The following is an 18440-nucleotide window of genomic DNA, read 5'->3' as shown; positions in this document are numbered from 1 at the left end:
GGGGCTTAGTTGTGACATCACAAAGTGACAGGAAGTCCTGACGGCTGGTTTTAAGGCTCAGTTTCTGAATACAGGCTGTGTGCATTTCTCTGTGGACTGAGGCTTTGATACTTTCACAGTATTAATATAGAACCTAGAGCTGCTTTATAATCACACTACACATGGACATCTACCTTTATACCGTATGGAGCTTTAACACAAACATCTACCTTTATACTGTATGGAGCTTTAACACGAACATCTACCTTTATACTGTATGGAGCTTTAACACAAACATCTACCTTTATACCGTATGGAGCTTTAACACAAACATCCACCTTTATACTGTATGGAGCTTTAACACAAACATCTACCTTTATACTGTATGGAGCTTTAACACAAACATCTACCTTTATACTGTATGGAGCTTTAACACAAACATCTACCTTTATACCGTATGGAGCTTTAACACAAACGTCTACCTTGAGACAATATCATTAGCTTGTTTTTGCACTGATGAAGCAATAAATGCACAATTATTATGTTTCAGTTTCTGTTCTTTGCTTTGAAACTGAAACAAATTGAGAAGAGAAAATGAAATTCTACTGTACAAGCTGATGTGACTTTAATCGTTTTGTGTACATGGTCAATATTAAGCACTATTTTTTATTTCAAAAGAACTTCAAAGTCACTATGTCAAGAAAAGAAAAAGCCTCAACGATCCATTCTGCTACAATTCTGACTAATAGGAATAAAATAAAAAGATGAAGCTCTGTGAGAGAATCAATTAATTTCATTCAATGAAAAATAGTTTTGGTTATTTGCTGCTAATAAGATCACCAAAGTTTTATTTTTCTTTCGTCTCCTGCATGAATAAATGTGCAGCTCCTCCTGCTCAGCACGGCGGCTGCTTCAGGTCACAGTCGGAGTAAATACTAATAAATGTTTTTATGCTGTAGGCTGATTAAACTGTCAAGACTCTGAAAAGCTGTGTGAACACAAAGTGATTTCAACCAGAGCCGAGACATGTTTCCAGTTTCTGAGTGCAGCAGTGGAGTTTGGTGCTTTTTAGATGTACAGATGTGCAGAAGAAGGTTACAAATGTGCAGATGTACAGAAGAAGGCTACAGATGTGCAGATGTACAGATGAAGGCTACAGATGTGCAGATGTACAGATGAAGGCTACAAATGTGTAGAAGAAGGCTACAGATGTGCAGATGTGCAGAAGGCTACAGGTGTGCAGATGTGCAGAAGAAGGCTACAGGTGTGCAGATGTACAGAAGAAGGCTACAGATGTGTACAGATGTACAGATGAAGGCTACAGATGTGTACAGATGAAGGCTACAGATGTGTACAGATGTGCAGAAGAAGGCTACAGATGTGTGCAGATGTACAGATGAAGGCTACAGATGTGCAGAAGAAGGCTACAGATGTGCAGATGTACAGATGAAGGCTACAGATGTGTGCAGATGTACAGATGAAGGCTACAGATGTGCAATTGTACAGATGTGGCCATTGGAGCTTCATCCTACAATCAACACATCCAGAATAATCTCCGATCTGAAGCACCTCAGCTCCAGATGTTCCAGCTGCTGCTCCCGACTAGTTTCATATCCCTCATTAATGATTTTATCTCAGAGTAAACATGAAGTCAAACCCGTCTCTGCACTGATCAGTTTAATTGATTTCAGCTCCTGTTCATGAGCGTCGCTGTACATTTCTCATCTCTATACAATAAATCACATATCTGCACAATAAAACACACAGAAAATATAAAAATCAAAGCAACGTTTTACTCATTATTGTTCTTATATCAAAAAATATTCTTGTTTTTATATGACTCTGATTAAAACTGGCAGGTTTATAGTATCTTCTCTGATCCTCTGCGATCATTAACACGTCATCCAAACTGATTCATGTAGTTTCATTGTGCGTCTTCTTGAAATCGAGGATGAACTGACAGATCAACTCAAAGAGCTCTTGAGAGTCCTGATCGGTCCGTTCTCCAAATTTAACCTGAACAGGAGATGAAGAGAGAGAGAGAGAGAGAAACAAAGTGTTAGAAGTTAAAAACCTGAGTCTGATACTAATTACACCTTCAGACACAATCGAGCTGATAAAATCAGTTTCACAATTAACTGAAATCACTTTTCATCAGCGAACCGCCGCCTGTTCTCCTCAACAATAGTCTTTTGATGTAATTAGCTCATACACTGCCTCAGCATGTAATCCATTCGCTGAGCTCACTCCTACGATGAGGTTGACTTGTGCTGCCGAATTAACACTTACACCCCGGTGGTGAAGGGTCAGCGGCATGAAAATGTTAGTAATTCTCAAGTCAGACTTTACAAGAAAGGGTCGCAGCGGTTAATTGGACTAATTGGCTTGTTGCATGCTGCCGACTGTGCAGCCTCAAGTTCGGGCTCCAGCTGCTGCCGTCGCTCACTCCTCACTTTACTTTATTCTTTATTCACAGTTAAAATTCACATCCTGTATTTCCTTTAATGAATGTGGATGTGATGCTGCTGATGAGTAAACATGTTCCATAAGATGTATAAGTGATGGTATTTTTTTTACGGCCTGAGAGGAAACAGTTTGACATTTCATGGAGTTAAAATGTCACTCAACACAAACAGGCTCATTAGTGAGGTGTGGAGCTGCTAACTGCTTCTCCTCCCGTTCCCAGTGTTTGTGCTGAGTGAAGCTATAAGCTAATTGATTGACAGCTATAGATTCACTCCACAGACATGAGAGTGGCATCGATCCTCTCGTCTGCCTCTCAGATGTCAAACTATTCCTTTATGATTAAAATGTCCATTATCATGTTGGTTCGTTTTGGACAGATTGAGTTTTTCTGGAGATCAGCGTCAACATCATCTTCAGTGAAATGGGAAAAATACATTTTTCCAAAAGGCTCAAAATCCATCAGAAAGAGATTCTTCAGTAGTTTTGTTAATAACTCTTTAGTTAATGACTGTTTTAGGGCTGCAGACACAGGACTGGAGTAGGGGTGCAACAAATAATAAATAATAAAAATCGCTAACAGAATTAGTTGCCAACAAATTCAATAGTCGATTATTAGTTGGTTGGTGTTTTTCAGACAGTGGAGCTGAACTAAACACAGTTCCTTCCAATCTCTGCTGGGAGTTGCACAGTAGCGACCAGGAAGGGACGTCACTGTGTAAAGCAAAGCGAAGCGTAGAGCAAAATGGCGGCGGCCGATGCAACACCATCGCATCCCAAAACATCACAGGGAATGGGACAATTTCACTGTTACAGTAACACAACAACAACAACAAAAAGCTTAGATGCACAATTCATAAAGCGGAATTTGCCTGGCATGGCAACATGTCGACAATGTACAGTATTTGAAACGGAGGCACGTCAGACACATGGACGACATGGACTCAGACTCCCCTTGGTAAGACAGTTAGCTCGTTGGTTAGCTTTTTTTTTGTATCAGTAATGGCCTAATTAGCAGCAGAGTTTATTTAAAATACTTTTTTTTTTAAAGGTACATTGTGTAGGAATTCCTCCCATCTAGCGGTGCGGTTGTATATCGCAAGCAACTCAATCGTATTTTTCATGCTGCATTCACATGAAATTGGGCAGACGGCAGACGGGCGACAGCCGCTGCATGTAACAGCATAAACAAGCCTCTATGTAAACAAGTGGTCCGTCAGCACAAGGCAAAACAATACACGTGACAATATGTTGTCATGGCGATGTCGTATTGTTTACCTGACCCACGTTTTACCGTCTTTCTCTGGACTTCTGTGACTAAAATGACATCTGGTTTGTTAGCGACAGCCGTCTGCCCGACTGCACATGCCTAAACAACCTTAAGTTGAATTTAATTGAGTTGAAAGCCATTGAGTAATTGTACACATCATAATTGGATTAGTCGATTAATCGTTTCTATTATCAACTATCAAAATTGTTGTTAGTTACAGCCCAAGACTGGACATGAAATCTTTAGCATGATCACAAGTCTGCAAGTCGTGAGGTGAACTGGGGCCTTATAATATAAACTTAACTTTAGGAGTGTTGTTTGCTAGTTTACTATCTACAATACTGCTGCCAACATACAGTAAAGTCATGCTAATCCAGTGTCAGTGGTGCAAAAGCTGCTCAAAGAAAGTCAAAGTAATGGCAGCATGTGAGTTCCCATTATGTTCCATTACAGCTGTTTCCCTGCCCATAAATAGAGACGTTTCCACCATAAAGAGATCCAGGGAAGTGATGTAGAACAGTTCAGCAGGATGCAGGAGATGAAGTGTCAGATGCTCAACATTTCCTGGGGGAGGACACCCAGGTCCCTCACTTAACTGTGCCCCCCCACCCCCCTCACCCCCCTCCTCCTCCTCCAGTTGTTCAAACAAAGCGTCCGCCCCTGGCTGACGTCTCTGACATTGACTTTGTTTGTATTTCGGTGTCTTGTGGCATTTTCTGAGAGGTTGACACAGTGTCAGTGTGTCAGTCAGCTGACTGCTCTCTGTGGGCTATTACACATACATATCAGAATACTTGCATGCATTATATACAGTGTATAAATATGTATAGATATAGCAAGAAATAAACAGAGTTCCTGCTGCACAGTTTGTCTCCATTTTAACGAGCGAGGATAAGAAGCATAATGAGACTGACTGCTGGTTGCACTGGTTGCATGATACAGAGGAATAGAAAAGTAAAATAAAATAAAAAGGTTCTGATTATTCAGAGTTATTTTATCTCCAAGCTGACATCAGACATACATAATTAAATCCACCGATGTCTGCAGCAGATGGTATTAAAAAATAATTAAAAGTAAATCTGTTATTTTTACAATTGAAGTCAAACATACGAGCAGAAGTAAAAGGTTATGCTACAGTTCTTGTATTTATGAGCTCTATACAGTTATACAGTGTAAACACATAATAAATGGTCTGTAACACACTCATACATAAAACGTCTCTTTTCATTTGCTCTAAATGGGCTTTTTAAAATTCACGCCTTCAGAGAATCAGCTGCAAAGAAAAAAAGACCTCTTCAAAATCAAGCCCTCAAAAATTTCATGAGTCTCTTCAATGTTTCATAAATTTGCATGTTGGCTGTTCAAGGACGTCGTTTTGAATTCGCCCCCGTGACAAGATGTGACTAAATATGACGCCTTTTCCCCCGACCTGCTGCTGTCTCCCAAAAAAAAAACACCACGTCGTTCTCCACCACTTCCTCCAGTGTTGTGTTGAAGAGGGTTTATTCTAAATTCAAGAGGTCTCACATGCACAAAGCGATTTCACCGTGGGACAGAGACACAGGCAGCATCTGAATTACCCAGTGATCTTCCTGGGGGGGGGGGGGTCATTGTTTGAGAGGGGGGTTCCTGCAACTGGAAACACTACGAGTAAGTATGACCCCGACCAATCATGGATCATGACCCTGTGCAAGTTCAGAGGTCATTGGGAAGAAAAGGAACCAAAAATGTTTGTGGGCCCATAACTGGTTCTGGTGAAGAGGACGATATGGACCGGTTACATCCCACCATTTAGACATCCCACCATTCCGACATACCGCTATTCCGACATGCAAACGTCCCACCATTCCGACAAGGCTTTCAATATAAGGAAATGTGCGTTACTCAACAGGTGACTCCCTTCTTTAAAGGGATAGTTCACCCAAAATTCAAATTTCACTCATTATCTACTCACCCTCATGTGGACTAAGGGCTGGGAGAAGTTTCAGAGTCCTCCGTGGCTTCTCTGAGTTACAGGGGGTCTCGGCGTAGCAGTGCATGTCCATATAACGGTTGCAAATGGATACCAACTGTCTTCGTAACAAAAAGACACACCAAAAAACATCCAAATACCTCCATGCTGCTCGTATGTAATGTCCGTCTTGTATTGAAGCCCCGAAATGCGAAATTGTTCCGAAAAAATTAAATTAAATTAAATAAGTCTATATTTCAAGCTTGTTTGTAGCGGTCCGTCCAAATCCTGCACGATTTGCACCAATATTCAGTGCTTCAATACAAGACGGACATTACATACGAGCAGCATGGAGGTATTTGGATGTTTTTTGGTGTGTCTTTTTGTTACGAAGACAGTTGGTATCCATTTGCAACCGTTATATGGACATGCACTGCTACGCCGAGACCCCCTGTAACTCAGAGAAGCCACGGAGGACTCTGAAACTTCTCCCAGCCCTTAGTCCACATGAGGGTGAGTAGATAATGGGCCCTAGTTTGCTGGCGCAGCGCAGGTGGCGCAAGGTAACGCAGCTGGTCTAATGCAAGTTTCGACCAGCGCAGCCTAGTGCAAAGTCAGATTGGAAGATTGGTAGATCGCGCTGCGCTTAGATAGGCGTGGCCGCGCACCAGGGGGAGGCGTCACAGATTCAGCTTGGTGCAGTGGAAGTTTTGTGCGAAAATGTCCCGCCGAGGTTGCGCTGAAAGCTCGCCACCTCCAACCAGGTCTAGTCTCAGCGCAGCGCGAAGCGTAGCAGGTGCAGTGGAAGTTTGGCTGACTGACCTGCAGTGCACACACGTCACCAAGACCTCACAGGCAGATCTCCACAGTTCCAGGCACATTTCAATGCAATAAATATCCACAATAACCACTATTTAATGCAACTAATGGAATCAACACGTGAATTTATATCTATATAGATTGTCCCGTCACATCTGACGTCAGATCAAAGCAGAGATCAAAGGCTGTTGGCGCGTAAAGGAAACTCCACCTGAATTAACACAGCAGGGACGAACTGGCACTGAAAAGCAGCTGTGGATGTCCCAAGCAGGACTGAGGGTGGATGACTGCATGTCGCTGCCGTGTTGAGATACCACTCTGCCCTTGTGATGATCGCTTTATTTATTTATTTACTTATTAATTCATTAGCGTGAGCGACCGCATCACGCAGCCGTATTGAAAAACAAAACACAAATCATCATCTCTCTTAGTCCACCACAACAGCCTCGGTATCAGATAGTCAGTATATAGCCTACTACAGTATACTCAGCATCTCTATCACAGAAAAAAAAGAGACGGACAGAGAGAGAGAGAGAGAGAGAGAGAGAGAGAGAGAGAGAGCGTCCTTTACGCTGATTTCATCCCGCATGGTGTTTGTTTATGTTGTGATTAGTGTAGGCTACACCTCTCATCTTGCTTACACAGGGTTTGAATAAATGTGAGTTTCTTTATTAGTTTATTAGTTGTTGTTTCTTACACTGGGCAGCCGTTCTCAACTCATTATTGGTCACTCTGAGCTCGGACCTCCGGACCAAAACAGCTGTTTCCTCCTGGGAGAGGTTCGGCCTCTGGCGTCGCTGTCTCCTCCGTCCATGTCCAAGTATAAAATGACAAACTTGCAGCGCGCATCGCCTGCCGCGCAGTTAAAGGTGAGGAGAGGAGCTCATTTGATTGGTGAAGATCTGACTCGGCTGTGTCAAACCCACTCCACGCCTTTCTCTCCTCCTCCTGTCTCCCTCCCGCCCTGTCTCCTCCCTCTTCGCCGTTTGCGCCGGGAGGAGGGACGAGGGGAGGGGTTGCGCTGGTCTAAGTCTGACTGCACGGCCCACCAAACTTGCGAAATGGACCTGGGCCACACCCCGTTGACGTGGCGAAGCTGCCCTGAGGTTAGACTTCGCCCGGTCTACAAAACTAGGGCCCAATGAGTGCAATTTGAATTTTGAGTGAACTATCCCTTTATGCTGATAGAGGAATACCCACATGGTTGTGCATAATTACGCAGCAGAGCACAGACAGGGACTAGTCTGCCTGTCTAACCTCTACTTGGTCTTTTTACTAAACTTAACCAACTAATTTCTTCATTGCCTAAACCCAACCAGTGCAAAATCTTTTGGGGAAAATAATACGCTATAGAGGGTATGCATTTACGTCACGTTGCCCTCGGCAACGCCCCGTTCGATCGGACTGAGTGGCAAAACAAGCGTCCCTCAACATGCTGGCGGATAGCGGTGGATTCATAAACCGGATCAAATATCTTATATCAAAACAAATTGATGTCAAAAGGAATCGACAACCAGCTCCCCAAAACCGTCTGCTCCACTGACACTTCCTGTAACACACAGAGTGACCGCGGCGCCTGCAGAGTGACTGACAGGCTCACTGTTCCTGTGCAGAGGGACGAGATTACAGCTGTTACTGTCGTCCTGACAGTGACTCCTGACACTAAAACACGAGCTGCTTTTATTCTGAAAAACTCTGACCAGTCAAACTGCAGGATGTGTTAGAGGACTAATTTATCTGTCTAAACATCATAACTATGACACCTGAAACTGTAAACACAGCTGATCGATCGAAAAAAATGACCGCTCCAGTGAATTCACTTTCCGTCATTGAGAACAGGTTCTTGAATGTAACTCGGTCAAAGTGAGACGTATCCTCAAGATGTTTAGCAGCTCTGTTAGGTCATGCTGCTTTACATGCTGGCAAAGCTAGACGTGTCAGACTTGTGTGGGCTCGGAGGAAATCGCTTAGTTACTTGCTCGTTTTTAAACTTTGGCGGCTCTGCCACTCGTCTTTTTGCCACTCAGTGGACGTTCCACAGCGACTTCCAAGTACCGTGACGTCATGTGCATACCCTCTATTGAAGGAATTGTCGGAAAGGCAGGATGTTTAAAAAAAGAAAAAAATACCGTCATTCCGACCATAGGAGGCAAAATTGTCGGAATGATGGGACGTTTGATAGAAAATGAAGTGTTGCCATTTAGACAATTAGAGACCTACTGTATGTTGGACTGGTGGGATGTCGGAATGGCGGTTGCCAACCAGCAACTGGTTTAATCTGTATATAAATACCATATTTATATATATAAAAAAACATGATGTTGTGTCTTCTATTTCGCTGTTCAATTATCTTGGGTAAAACGAGGTCTAGGTGTAGAAATAGCACCAGCTTCATTTCACTTTACCACCTCAGAAAGACAAAAGCTGGCTTCTTTTAGTTGGCTCACAGCTAAGGAAACTGCAGCCATGAATTAGCCATCAAATAACTAAATGAAAACAACTCTTTTTAAGAGCCAATAATGGCTAGAATTAACCTCACACAATGACTTTTTCAACACCGGTTACTTTTAGTTACCTAAACCCAGCAGCTAACTAGTCTAAAACTGCAACTATACGTTAGATGTTTGCATGAAGACGGGAAACATTTGAAACAACACAATTAGGACAAAGAGGTCCAACGATAACGTCTTTACATGACTAGCTATAGCTTACATGATTATTCAGTCAATTGCCCCTTGAGGAGGTTCAGAGATGGTACAGTCCACCTTAGGGGGGGTCTGAAAATCATATTACATTTGAGTTACCTGGCAAGGGGCAATATTATATCACCATACATTTACAATTACATAATGATATGATGAATAGGGCCTATTAAAAAAAAATGTTTTTATCGCCTTTTGGGGGGGGTCCATGTCCTAATTATGGAGGTCTAGACCCCCAGATACGTCCCCATAACTCAAGGTACCGTCCATCTTCATGTGCCACTGCTCTGATTTGGACTAAACTTCTGATGAATGATGTTTTATGTCTCTCTGGTATTTAAAGCAAACCCACAATGACCCAACAGGGGGGCAACAATTCAAAAAGTCACATTTCAAACTTTATAGTAAAAAAAAAAAGAAATTAAATGAAGTATATATCAAATCTATCAGGACTGCATCGGTCCGACTTTGGCACCACCGCCTGGTGATTAAAAATCTAACTCCTGGCCTGAAGGGGCACAGTTAAAGGTCAAACTGCTAAACTTTAAAAGGCCACTTTTAATAGTACTTTCTGCTAAGAATAATAAATAATATGGAATTTAACTTGTGGGTATATTTCACTTTTTAAAAAAAAGGTACAGTTTGACATTTTGGGAAATCCAGTTATTTGATTTCTTACCGAGGGATGTACGATCTGTTATGAGAAGAAATAATGGACACTCCTCCTTTAATACTTCTGAGCAGAAAACATCCTTATTATTTTTGTCCTTTCCAGCACATTAACTGGTACAACACAATATCCCAGCATGTCGTCATACCTCAGACAAACGCAGAGAAGGGCAAATGGACTCTTTGTGTGATGATAAATTGTCCATTCAGATATGGGAAAGGTGAGAAAATAGGCACCACTTTGGTATCGATTGTCTTCAGGTAGGGAACATAGCACCTGTTAAGATGTCAAGAATAGACCTGAGCTCTATAAACCTAATCTAAGCAAAGACGGAGTGTAAGAACCAACAGAGGCTTCACTAAACCTGATGATATGTGGGACAGAGAGGAGTTTCATCAGGTTTGAATCAAAGCGCTCTTAAAAATATTTCACATAAACCTCAGGTATGAATCACGGAATGAGGAGGAAAAAAATGAACAACGTCTGTAGAAAAGAAATGAAATAAAAAAATAAAGGTGTCCTTGTGAGCTGATATGATGCTTTTTATTAAAAGCAGAAACCTGACAGGACTTTAATCATTCGTCCACCGTTTATGGAGGCGACGTCACACATTAAAGATGTCCTGACACTGCTCTCAGAGTGATGTGCATGATTATTTTTGTTTCTGGGTAAAACAGGAAGCAAAGGGAGTTGACATGTCACAGATATTGGTTGATGTCTATACAGTAGCCAATCGTGTGCAAGTTAATCAGAGTTGACAGAACCAGCTTGTTAAAGCTGGGAGGTTTATTGTCTTTCATTTCATTTTTTACTTGTTCCATCGATAGACATTTTCAATTCATACGCTATTGACAAAATAATGATAGTTTATAATTTGCACATGCCTTTTCCATGCGTGGAAAGGAGCAGGATAAAGAAAACTTTATGTCACTGTGTCAGGAGAGGGACGAAAAAATTCGGGAAACGATCTTGATTGGATGCAAAATTAGGAACGCCCTCAAGTGCAAGATGAGTCATCAAACGTATGATATTGTTTTACAGGAGGAGAAAATACAGAGATTTAGATGTAAAACTACTCAGATAATAACCTTCTGACGTGAATTTGGAAAATATCAACAGAAAAATGAACAATTTGTATGTGGAAATTAGATTAAAGCGAAGAAAGGACATTTTTTCCTTTTTCATGTGGTCTTCAAGAGTGAAGATGACCTTTTATGTTTCACTCCCTGGCTGCAGGAAACTGTGCAAACTGTTCACTAATCCTGAGGAAAGACATGTTTGAAAGCTGCAAACCAGCTGTTAAATGATGGTGCAAGCAGGACGCAGGTATCCATCCTGCACCGGACGCATTATATCCTCATGTAAGAGCTCAAGGACACGTAGTGCCAAAGATGAAGCCTTGGGGATTTCTCCCTCTGAATATACTGTGTACTCTCCTGGTGAAGGAGGGAGGTTGGGGGGGATCAGATGATAAATAATAGAAGAGAGGGGCCATGCAGACAGTAGTGCAGAAGACCACCATCCATCTCTGAGGCTGCACAACACAGATACTGACATAATAAGTCAAGGATTTACCAGAATGGCAGAGTAGAGTTTCTTCATCTCCTCACAAGTCTTCGTCAGCGCTGACAGATCAGTCTTGTACTTTTCAATCACGTCCTGTGGAGTCAGAGAGGAGACTGTTCATCCATTCATACCGTCCGTCACTTAAGTCATAAAATAATATCGAGATCAGAAATATTATATATATTAATATATTTGCATTGAAGGTTCTGTATAGAAGAGACCTTTACCACAGGCAGCGTATTATCTACCACAAAGGACGACAGAGAAACAGAAGATCACTTGTCTGGAAATGTTTTTATTTCTTCAGGTTTTTAAGATTAAGATTTAATAATGACAAAGTTGTGTTGAGCTGCTAAAACACCAGACAGGGTTTAATTTGGGGCATTTCTGCTGTAGAGAGACTGGGGGAACGACGTGCAGTAGGCTACATCGGCACAGTTGGGAATCGATCCAGTGATCACTGCATTACTCATTGCCAACATTGGATGTGCTTTTCCACCGAGCACCCACCTAATTTGCATATTTTGTATGGAGAATGTTTTTTGAACATGTTTTGTCTTTGTTCTGTATCTGAGCTTAAACTATCCTAGCTGATCTTATCTTAACTTTTTTTCTTCTTCTTCTTCTTATCTTTGCTTATTTATCTTTGTTTATCTTAGCTTGGCCCAGTTTAGCTTATCTTATTCAATCTTAACTTAGCTCATCTTATTTTCTTATCTTTTTGTTGCTTGGTAGCTTATTTTACCCTAACCTAACTCACTTAACTTAGTTTAGTTTAGCTTAACTCAGGAGAAAAACTCCATGGGAGTAACGGGATACATGAATAGGCCTACATAATATTTATATATATTTTACATAATTAGAGTATTTCCAAAAAGGTCTAAATACAGTATAGCCTATAAAACAAATTAAAGGAGAATTTCGGTAATTGTCTAAGTAACGCTCTACAGCTCTAGGTCCCTGAGTGTGACCACAGGAAAAGACCGGAGAAAAATAAGTGCAGCCAGGACCTAGCTCTCCTCCTGCTAGCTGCGTTACACTGCAGTTAATCAGCAAAGTAATGGGGGCAGTTCTTCTAACCGCGACTTTGGCCTCTATACTATGCTCAAAATATCACGTTACTTAGAAAATGACCGGAACTCTCCTTTAACTAACCTAATAATTACATTGTGGAGCTTTCAGAAGTAGAGCAGAGTTTAATAAAATAACACAAACACATATCATAGTTGTATCTGACAAAAGAATCAATAACTTAACCTAACCTAACCCTATCTCATGAATTAACTGGCTGCAGCTAAGCTAATGATGTACAGTAATTTGGGAAGTCTGACCTGTACCTGCAGCAATAATCAATAATAGAATTAACATAAAAAACATTATAATTAGATGTAAAGTGTCTTTTAACTTCTTTTAATGTTTTGATATCTTACTTAGGATTTCAACAGTGTGTTATGTGACTTATACTCTGCTCAGTGAAGTCCCTCGAATTCATTCTGGTGAAAAGCAGCAACGTTTACAAGAAGAAGAAGGAGTAGAAGAGGAACACCAGCTGATGTAAACAAAGCAGGTTGTAAATATCCAGACTGAGACAGAAACACAATGAGCGGCCATATTTGTTGACAAGAAGACGGACGGCGCCTTCGGAGGAACGAGTGAATAAATCAGAAAGTAAAGTGTTTGCTGCCTCACCTTCAGTTCTTTGGAGAAGTTTGGGGGTTGAGCTCCAGCGTATCTGTTCTTGGAGGTTTTTCCATACTGAATTATTTTCTGCAGTTCATTCTTCAGGACTGAAGCGACACACACACACACACCTTGGTTACTATCCATCATATTTGAGCGCTGAAGCAAATAGCTGCTTTAAATCAGACGCCGTCTCCTGAGTGATCCTGTTTGTAAGTCGACACATAGACAATATATTGGATCGAGCCCGGACGGTCTCGGGACAATCAAAAAAGTAAACTGGAACTACAATTACAGGAAGATGGAGCAAACGTTACAAACTGTCACACTTCCTCACAGAAAACTTTGCACTGGAACAAAAACACAATAACAACAACCAAAAAAAACCAAAAGCAGTTGTAACGCAGATCTCAGCACATTTGGACTCAGTAGTAAAACGTGATCTACTCACCATCCACCTCTGCGGTCAGACCCATGATGGAAGCTGTCCAAAACACACACACACACACACACACACACACACTATATGAAACCACACATTTAAAGGAGAATTACCGTTTTTTTACAATCTGGACCTTAAATACGATCATTTCCTCACCCAGATAACTTTGGTGTCATTACAAGTCGTTCCGAAATTAGCTCCAGCCGAGAGCCGCGTATATCCGTATAATGGAGTCTACAGATAACACATTATCTGCAGAGAAACTCCTTCATTTCACCAATATTTAGTTCTGATAGGCTAGTGCTATTCCCCTCTGAGTCCGGGGTTAGCTATCAACATCCGGGGTCTGTAGGTTGACCTACTGACCTCTGACCTGGATGATGTTATCTCTGAGCGCTGCCCAGCTCATTCTGATAATAATCATTCCGCTTCAGCATTCGGGTCCATTTTTATCTCAACTAGCCGGAGCTTTAGTGAGTCCAGGTTGAGGAGAGGAAGCCTGTGGAAGCTGAACTTCATCCAGCTGCTCATTTTGTTCTGACAAAGTCGGAAACACGCAGAAACGAACCGTAGCATTAGCGGTAGCAACAAACCGAGCCGCACGGCGCTCAGAGATGACATCATCCAGGTCAGAGGTCAGTAGGTCAACCTACAGACCCTGGATGTTGATAACAGCTAACCCCGGACTCAGAGGGGAATAGCACTAGCCTATCAGAACTAAATATTGGTGAAATGAAGGAGTTTCTCTGCAGATAATGTGTTATTTAGAGGCTGCATTCTGCTGCCCTGTAGACTCCATTATACGGATATACGCGGCTCTCGGCATGAGCTAAATTCGTAGGAACGACTTGTAATGACACCAAAGTTACCTGGGTGAGTAAATTATCGTATTTTATGATAGAAATAACAGGTCCAGATTGTTAAAAAAACGGTAATTATCCTTTAACTCAACAAAGCCTCAATCTTTCCTTTTTTTCATTCACTTTGATTAAATCTGGATCAGCACATACCTCCAGGGACAGTTTCAAATTCTGCCAGCTCTTGGGTAAAAGAGGCCAAGTGTGCTTCGTGCAACATGATCTGCTCCACAAGGGCATGGAGCAAGGTGAACTTCCTGTCTCTCCCACGGAGCTGGGTGAGCTGGAGGAGGAGGAGAAGAAGTAGAAGAAGAAGAAAAAGAAGAAGAGAAAATGCATAGTGAAAAAATAAAAAAAGAGGGTGCAACCTATACAGAACTGTACTCACACTGCACAAGGACATACAACACAAAGGAAACAAGGCACATTTGGGCGCACGCACACACACATACTGTCCACGCCTGTTTGTGCAGCTGCAAAAAAAAAAAAAAAAAAAAGCAGCTTCTTCCACAGTGAAGGTCAGCGTACAATTCAATGTTTACATGTCCGCTGTACTAATAGTAAAGGAGGTTGTACAATTCCATGAGCGTTTTTTCTTTTTTAAAGATTTATCAGTGACTGTATGTGTTCATGTGTGTGTTCATGTGTGTGTTTTCATATTGTGTGTAAAAATGGTGACGATGACGACGACTCTGAAACTCGAGCTGCTGTTGCTGCACTCGATCGTGCCACATAATTGAAATGCAAGAGGGACCTCGCTAATCCTGTGATAGACGCTCGTCGTCGCCTTTTTCTAGGTTATGTTGTTTACCAATATACAAAGCTCAGCCAAAGCCTCAGAGGGTGTCGGTGAAAGAAAGAAAAGAAACGCCGCCACCGCCGCCCCACCCGTTCTGTAAAAATCTGCAATAACCTGGTTGCATTTTTCCTTTTTGGAAGCAGCAAAGCGATCAAGCCTCTCTTTAATTTGACGAGTCTTGTCTCAAGCAGCAAAAAGTTTACTCCTCTCAATTAGACCTGGAAACACCTCTGAGAGCCGCATGGCCTCGGCTTCATTAAATGGAGCACAGGACGTTTTCTTCCTCAGTGCCACGACTCGAGCGCCGGCCCTTAAACCTTCCCTGAAGATGGTGTTGCACACAAAAGAGTGGTTCAATCTGAATTCAGAGGAAGGACGAAAGAAAATACTCTCACAATAAAAAAAAAAACACACACACACACACAACAGGAATAAAAAGGGGAAATGTTTCCGTAAACATACTTATTACTGATGAGATTGAGATGAGTCGATCGATATCACCCGAGACGTGCTGGTATAAAAAAACAAGCACATACTGCATTGTATGTTCTCTGTTTGAGCAGATTATTAAATGAAGTCTATATATTTTTCACTGAAAGCTTTAATCCTGTATCCACATTGGAATTGTTCATTTATCTAAACCAAATTCTAGCTTCACTGCTGCCTTCAACTATTGACTAAAACATATATACGCTCTGACACCAGATACATCTTCATCATCTAATTGCCCATGTCTTTGAAAGGTTGTGACTGTTTCATTCTGATATAATAGTTTTTATTTTGGATGCACTGTTTTAGCATTTTCCTCCCAGTGCAATATGTTTTACATACAGTAAGTTTCTGAAAAGCATTGTTTTGAAATGAGATCCAGGCTCCTGTTGTGAATAACGAGGAGACATCTTTAAAATATGACTGAATGTGGCCGATGTGGATAGAATCAAATCCCAGGTATGTTGGAAATGTTTTTTTTTTAATTTTGTGTCATATTTTAACATAATGTTATTGTTGATAATGGCACAGTCATTGACAAGAAAGCTATTTACTACACACTAAAAAATGTTGGGTTATCTCTGTAACCCAATTTGTGAGTTATTGGTGTTGGGTTAAATTTTTGGGTTATTTTTCCAGTGTAAGCCATTTTCAGGGTTATACACTGATTCGGCGACGTCACCGGAAATCGAACGGCCGCCATTACTGCGGTGACAACTCACAGTCAGGCAGCTGTTGGCTCTGTGCGCGAAGCGGGCATTTGAATGCAAGTGGACCTTTTCTCTTCCCTTTCTCTTCTGCGAACATGTCCAGGAAGGCTGGGAGGACATGTGCCGTCCTCGACTGCTCTAATATCAGCAAAACACAGCCCCTTACTTCAGGAGGAGTGTCCGTGTTTAGACCGTAACGTTACGTACAGCGTGTCAGCAGCAGCAGCAGCAGCAGCAGCCGCCAGCGATGCAGTCACAGCTGACCTGTACAACCTGGCTACCCTCCCTTCTCACCGTTACCTTCACATCGTGTGGACAGTCTGTTGTGAATGTCTCACTGATCCCTTCAATATGATGTGATCATGGTCGTCTAAAAGCCGGTGTAAAATATGTCCGACCCATCCGGAGCTCAGGTAATTTTGACCATAAATCAGAGACCTGTAATTGACGTTTTTTCTGATCATCGGAGGCCAGCTGGTCAATAAAATATTCTTGAATATCTAAAACAAAGCAAAAGTTGTTGTTGTTTTTATAATCTTATTCATGTAGCCTGTCCACATGATTAAATATCCCGCTGCTGGCTTGCTAACGTCAGCACGCATAACGTACCGGTATGTTATATCGTTTATGATACAGTCTCTTATCTCCCTGTTACTCCAATCTTTCCTGCTAATCGCTCAAACAAATGATTAATTACTAAATGAATATTGGTATTCATGTAAGATACCTTAATCAGTTACTGGGGGGCACTAAACATCACAAATGCAGCCTATTTATGATGCTGTCATAGAGAATCAGTTTACTATGACTGACACATGTCACCGCAGCAATGGCGCCGCCGCAAGATGGCGGCATACACAAAACGTTCTCCGAATTCGTGTATAGGCTATGAATTTAACTCTTGGGTTGAATAATTCAACCCAAAAGTTGGGTCAAAAAAGAGTAACCCAACCTGTTGGGTTAAAATAACCCAAAAAATGGTTTGTCCTTATTGGAACCAGCAGTTGGGTTAAAATTGGGTTATTTTTTAACCCAACTGTTCTTAGTGTGTACTGTAGATGTCACTGCAGGAATTTCGGGGTAATTTTACAGGGGGAAGGGCCATTGGTGCATGTCTCCACTGCAGGAACCGCCCCTGAACCATCACCCTAAACATTTTCGGGGCCTAAACAAGTCCCTGCCTCGGGGTAGTTACTCAGGTACCCCGAGCGTGTCATTCTCCCCCTCTCTGCCTCTTATTTCCTGTCTCTCTCTCAACTGTCCTGTCCATTGGAGGCAGAAAAGCCAAAAAATATATACTTAAAAAGAAAAAAACTCAAGCCCCTCCTCCCTACCAGGAAGCATGTGATCATGTGGAGCTGAATGGGATTCAGAGAGCAACGACTCAGAGCGTCTTTAAACCAACAGACATTAGATCACACAGATGATTTCTGCTCTCAGACGTTTCATGATGGTAAATATTTTAAAAACCGTGACCAAAATAATCGCACACTCTGTCAGTCATTGTGTTATTTATGGACCCCCAGGCGACGCCCTCGAGGGCCCCTGGACGTCCCTGGACCACACTTTGACGACCACTTTGTAGTTGTGTCCCAATTCAGCGGCTGCATCCTTCAGAGGCGGCATTTGGTGACCGATTACCGTCAGCTCAGTTGAGTTTCAGCTCAGTCTAGTTTATCTTATTAGCATTTAACCCCCGCCTAACAGATGAGATTTACTTCCAATAGAAACAAAATGCAATGAGGAATGGAGTTAATTGAAAAGGTGCAGGCTGAAGCTCATACTTGTTATGCATACCCTTTTTACGAAACAAGAAAAAAAACATCTTCATTTCACCATAGGTCTTCAGAACAAACAAACATTCAGCTTCCATAGCTGATTTGTATATTTTATTTAGTGCTTTGGTTTTAAACATATTTTTAAATGAGGAAATTGAACTACACATCTTTAATTCATCATCACAGCTATTCCACAGGTTAACACCTCTAACAGAAACACCTGACCTAATTCAAAGGCCTTCTCCTGCCTGTTGCATCGCACCGC

General features: G+C 41.7%; 1 protein-coding gene across 1 annotated transcript in view; it reads right to left on the bottom strand.

Moving 5' to 3' along the window:
- Positions 1-1651: 1651 nt before the first annotated feature.
- Positions 1652-18440, bottom strand: part of LOC146985154 (uncharacterized) — a 58225-nt gene continuing 41436 nt past the window's right edge. Inside the window, exons 13-17 of the mRNA XM_085782906.1 lie at positions 14553-14682; positions 13552-13584; positions 13110-13207; positions 11430-11513; positions 1652-1995 (exon numbers count right to left, since the gene is read on the bottom strand). Of these exons, the coding sequence (XP_085639032.1) occupies positions 1894-1995; positions 11430-11513; positions 13110-13207; positions 13552-13584; positions 14553-14682 (447 nt within the window). The 3' untranslated portion in view covers positions 1652-1893. The remainder of the gene's footprint in view (positions 1996-11429; positions 11514-13109; positions 13208-13551; positions 13585-14552; positions 14683-18440) is intronic.

The sequence above is a fragment of the Trachurus japonicus genome, chromosome 7 (genome assembly GCF_045865225.1).
Source record: "Trachurus japonicus isolate A0001 chromosome 7, Traja_1.0".
NCBI lineage: Eukaryota > Metazoa > Chordata > Actinopteri > Carangiformes > Carangidae > Trachurus > Trachurus japonicus.
Note: the sequence above shows the minus strand (reverse complement) of the source record. Positions and strands in the feature narration are given on the sequence as shown.